Source organism: Antennarius striatus, chromosome 15 (genome assembly GCF_040054535.1).
Source record: "Antennarius striatus isolate MH-2024 chromosome 15, ASM4005453v1, whole genome shotgun sequence".
NCBI classification, from domain to species: Eukaryota; Metazoa; Chordata; class Actinopteri; order Lophiiformes; family Antennariidae; genus Antennarius; species Antennarius striatus.
The window spans coordinates 15,846,051-15,850,195 of record NC_090790.1 but is presented as its reverse complement, the minus strand read 5'-3'; the positions used below and the strand labels follow the sequence as shown (position 1 = coordinate 15,850,195).

Genomic DNA, 4,145 nt, shown 5'->3' with positions numbered 1-4,145 from the left:
TGTTTTAAGAAATTATCCTTTTTTATTTTTAATCTTGAAATTCCTTTACATTATACATTTTCCTTTATAAGTATTTCAAAATATCTTTTGCTGGTTTGTTCAGTAATATTTTTTTTCCTATAAGTAGAATCTCATTTCAATATATTTCTCTTTTGAAATAAAACAAAACAAAAAGACATCCATCAGTGTGTTTCTGTCCAGGGTCTTCACGTGTCGGACCATGGTGGAAGTTATGTCACAAAGTCCGGCTCGGACCACGACAGAGGCCGATGGGAAAACTCCTCGTCTGATCGCCAGATATTTGGACCCTTGTGGCGGCACGTAGGAGCAAATGAGCATTTTTAAAGTCATATAGATGTAGTCCCTGGCGGTGGTCCTTTTGTTGGCGTTCTCAAACACCAGGGATGCTCTGGTGTGAGTTAACACACTGCGTTTCCTCTTCCTGAAAACTATTATGCTTTGCAAATATCGCCAAGATCATATGTATAACATAAAACCCAGCTGATCCACAATGTAATTGACTACTGGAGTCAAAGCTTTAGTTTAGTCCACAAGACCCATGTTGTTTGGGCTTTAAAATAATTCTCTGACTTCCCCTAACGTTTTGGGTAATCTTTTTGATTAACTGCTGCTGCTGTGTCGTTTCACAGCTCTGTCTGCAAAAAAATCATCTGCAGAGCGACAGCAGATTTTCTTCACATTCCTCTCATCTGACTGACTTGCAAAAATCCCACAAACTGCCCACTGAGGAGAGACCTGGACTGGAACAGGAATACAATGGATGCTCCTTAAACTGAGCAAGGAAAACATCTTAAACACTCCTAACTCTTTAAATATGTTGCAAATAGGAAAGCGTTTCTAGTTTGAAAACAAAACCAGTTTGCTGGTTTTGAGTATATTCTTTCCTTTTTACAATAAAGCACTCTTTTTTTCTTTTTTTTAGCCAATGAGATTTACCTCATTTACACATTTAGTCCACTTTCAGAGATTCACACAACCACTCAAACCCTCAACCCTACTAACTTTAAGATAATACACCAAATATTCCCTGCACATGTACTTTTTTTACGCCACGATACTTTAGTAGGCTATTACAGCACGATTTGTCATGCACTTTGTGTTTTTTTTATATTCAAAATACCCCTATAATGCAGATCTGCCATGTAAATGTACTAACAGCTGTTTCATGTGATTTTTCTCAGTCGTCGTCCACGTCGTCCCCCTCGGATTCATCTCTCCTCTCGTACATTTTATCCCTCTGCCTCTCCTGGATCTCCTTCATCTCCTCGGCGTATCTGCAGAAAGCTCCTCCGAATTTGCTCCAGGCTTTGAAGGGGATGGTGATAGAGTTCCTGTAGCTGGGCTTCACCTCGCTCACACGCAGGAACACTCCGTATTTGTTGGACCCGACGTCGAAAAAGAACCGCTTGGAGTCCACCATGATGGAGGTGCCCTCGGGAAGCTCGCTGTAGCCTCCGGCGGCCATGCCCCCGGTCAGCTCCTCGTCGTCACCCCCGTAATCATCTATGAGCTTAGCAAGGGCGTCTCTGAACTCTATTAGCCCCTGGGCCGGAAGAGCTATGGTCTGGCCGGCCAGCATGCCGCCCACAGGGCCGCCGACTCCAAAGCCAGGTCCGCGGTTTACGGTCTGCCGGATCCGGAGGAACCTCCCCCGCTGGTTCTCCTTCAAGTCCAGGTAGTATTTGCGGTTTTCCCGAACGAGAAACTCACTCTTGAGGGCTCGCCTGGGCCCGCCGTCGTCCCCGACGCTCGCCTGGGCTATCTGCTCCGGACTACTAGGCCCCAGCTGGGCGTAGTGCTCGATGAAATCCCCGAGGTAGTCACGGAACTCCGCCGCCACTGACAGAGAGAGGGTCAAGCGACTTTTGGAGCCCCCAGCCCCCACCTCGGCGATTTTGATGAACCTGCCCTTGCTGTTCTGCTTGACGTCCAGATAGAAGCGCTTGTTCTGGATGTCAAGGCGCTTGGACGCCAACTCTTGGGTCTCCTGGTCCCTCTGGAAGTGCTGGAAGCCGCCACCACCTCCACCCCCGCTGCTACCACCGCGCTCACTCCCGCTGTCTCCATCCGCCATCTTCAGCTCCACCATTCGGCTTCTGCCCCTCTCTCCTGCGTAGCTGCTTTCTGCGTGCACTCCGCCGGCGCGCGCCCGCTTCAGGTTCGCAATGGCTTCGGTGCAGGCAGCGTTATGATTGGCCAACTCATCTGCCAATTTGTGAGTTCACATAGTTACGACTCTCCCATTGGACGATGATATTTGTCCGTCACGCCTACATGTGAACTTTCTCATCTGCTATTCGTTGAGACCGGGGTTCCGTTTGCGTACTTTTTATTTCTTCCTCCAGTTGTGAAATCTCCGTTTTTAATGACATAATTTGTTGACTCTGTGTTTTTACTTTTTCTTGGCCCTAGTCGGTTAAAAATGAGAAATAAATCTGATTTTCCTTCACCAGTTGGATAAAATGATTATTGGGTGCGTACTTTTTAATAACAATCTAGTTTTGTAATGTGTTTAATAATGACAACAAAATGCTCTGAAATAATTTCGAACACTTTTTGGTGCGTGATTAAACCGACAGTCATACACCTGAATACTATCAACATGAGCAGATAGTAGCAGGTTGGCTGCTGCTGAACCTTCTACCGTCGTCCTAATATTATTGGAATACTTCTCTCTGCCAACAGGTGGCAGCATCGTGTAATTAGTGTCTCAGCCCTCTGGTCTCCACTCCCCCCGTTTGGTGGTTTCCTTGCTTAAAACTCTAATTTCCCTTCGGGGATCAGATTAGTATATATATATATAAAAAAATAACATAAGGACTAATCTTTTATTCGTGTTTATATATCTGATGACAACTCTGACTCTGGCCAACAATAATTTATCCTCTTTTTCCTTCACTCTAAAGCAGTGATCCCCAGCCCCCTTGGCCGCTGACCTGTACAGGTCCGTGGGTCATTTGGTACCTGGCCGCACAGAAAGAAACAAATAATTTTCGTTACTTCCGTTTTATTTATTTTGGAGTCTGAAAGATGTTTTATTTTGAAGAATAACCTTATTCTCTGTTACATCCGTCTAAGTCAGTGGTCCCTAAACACCGGGTTGCTTGACAGGTCTACCAGGCATTACCCCTGAATTAAGCAGCCACAGCTGCGCCAGTACTCTGAATTAAAATCAAGGCAGATTATCCTAAAATCGACCAAAAAGTATCGAAAACCCTGCTTCCATTTCCAACCTCCTGTCTTTGTGAAGCGGGATTTTCTGCAGTGACCGTAAAGAAAACCGAACTCCGTAGACCGGATGTTCGGAACACACTTCAGGTGTCATTGTCTCTCGTTACCCCTAGATCAGCGGTCCCCAACCACTAATTCTCATTATTGTAATTATTTTATTGACTTGTTCATCCTTTTATTGGAAATGATGAGTATTACTCATACGTTCAATGCACTGCTTGTAAGTCAATATATTTCAAAATACACCTAATCAGTGCAGTCATTTGAATCGAGTTTTTAATAGGATAATTTCTTACAATTATTTAGTTTACAAAGATGTTGATTATCAATTTATGAAAAAAAAAGGTTGTTTATTGTCTGTTAATAGCTGCATTTTACATAAAACCACTGCGGATGATTTATTATTAGACTACAGCTGTCCTGACGTCATTAACGATTATCTAGCAAATGAAGACCGGTCAGTGAAAATATTGTCTTAAAGGTCCCATATTATGTATTTTTAACTTGATGTCATTCAGCTGCCAGATATCCAACTAGACTGTATTCCAAATATTTTGACCTAAAGTGATCTGTGGTCCTAAATATCAGCTTTTCAAATCGCTCATCTGAGCTCCTCACAAAACGCTTCGTTTCAGGCCTCCGGCTGTAGTATGTTAATGAGCTCCGCTGGTCACCGCCTCCTTTCACCTGGGCCACGCCCCTCTGAAGTAGCGCGTTAGGCTAACGGGACACTGACCGGCGTTACGTTTGTTATCATTATGGCGTTTGGAGGACCCATCGTGTCGCCGTACATTTATGACCCTGAGTCGGACCCAGAAGCGGGGGCTCCTAAAGAAACGCCGACTGTGCGGCCGCAGCAGGATGTTTCTGAATGGTTAGTACGTGTGAACGTT

The 4,145-nt window shown here is 44.6% G+C and overlaps 1 protein-coding gene across 1 annotated transcript; it reads right to left on the bottom strand.

The window, feature by feature from the left end:
• LOC137608043 (transcriptional regulator protein Pur-beta-like) lies at window positions 1–2,305 on the bottom strand. Its single transcript, XM_068334037.1, has one exon. The coding sequence runs from the start codon at window positions 2,108–2,110 to the stop codon at window positions 1,199–1,201; it is 912 nt and encodes a 303-aa protein (XP_068190138.1). The 5' UTR covers window positions 2,111–2,305; the 3' UTR covers window positions 1–1,198.
• Window positions 2,306–4,145: the final 1,840 nt, after the last annotated feature.

Excerpts from the sequence above, each read along its gene's own strand:
- LOC137608043 (XM_068334037.1), bottom strand. The coding sequence starts at position 2,110 with ATGGTGGAGCTGAAGATGGCGGATGGAGACAGCGGGAGTGAGCGCGGT.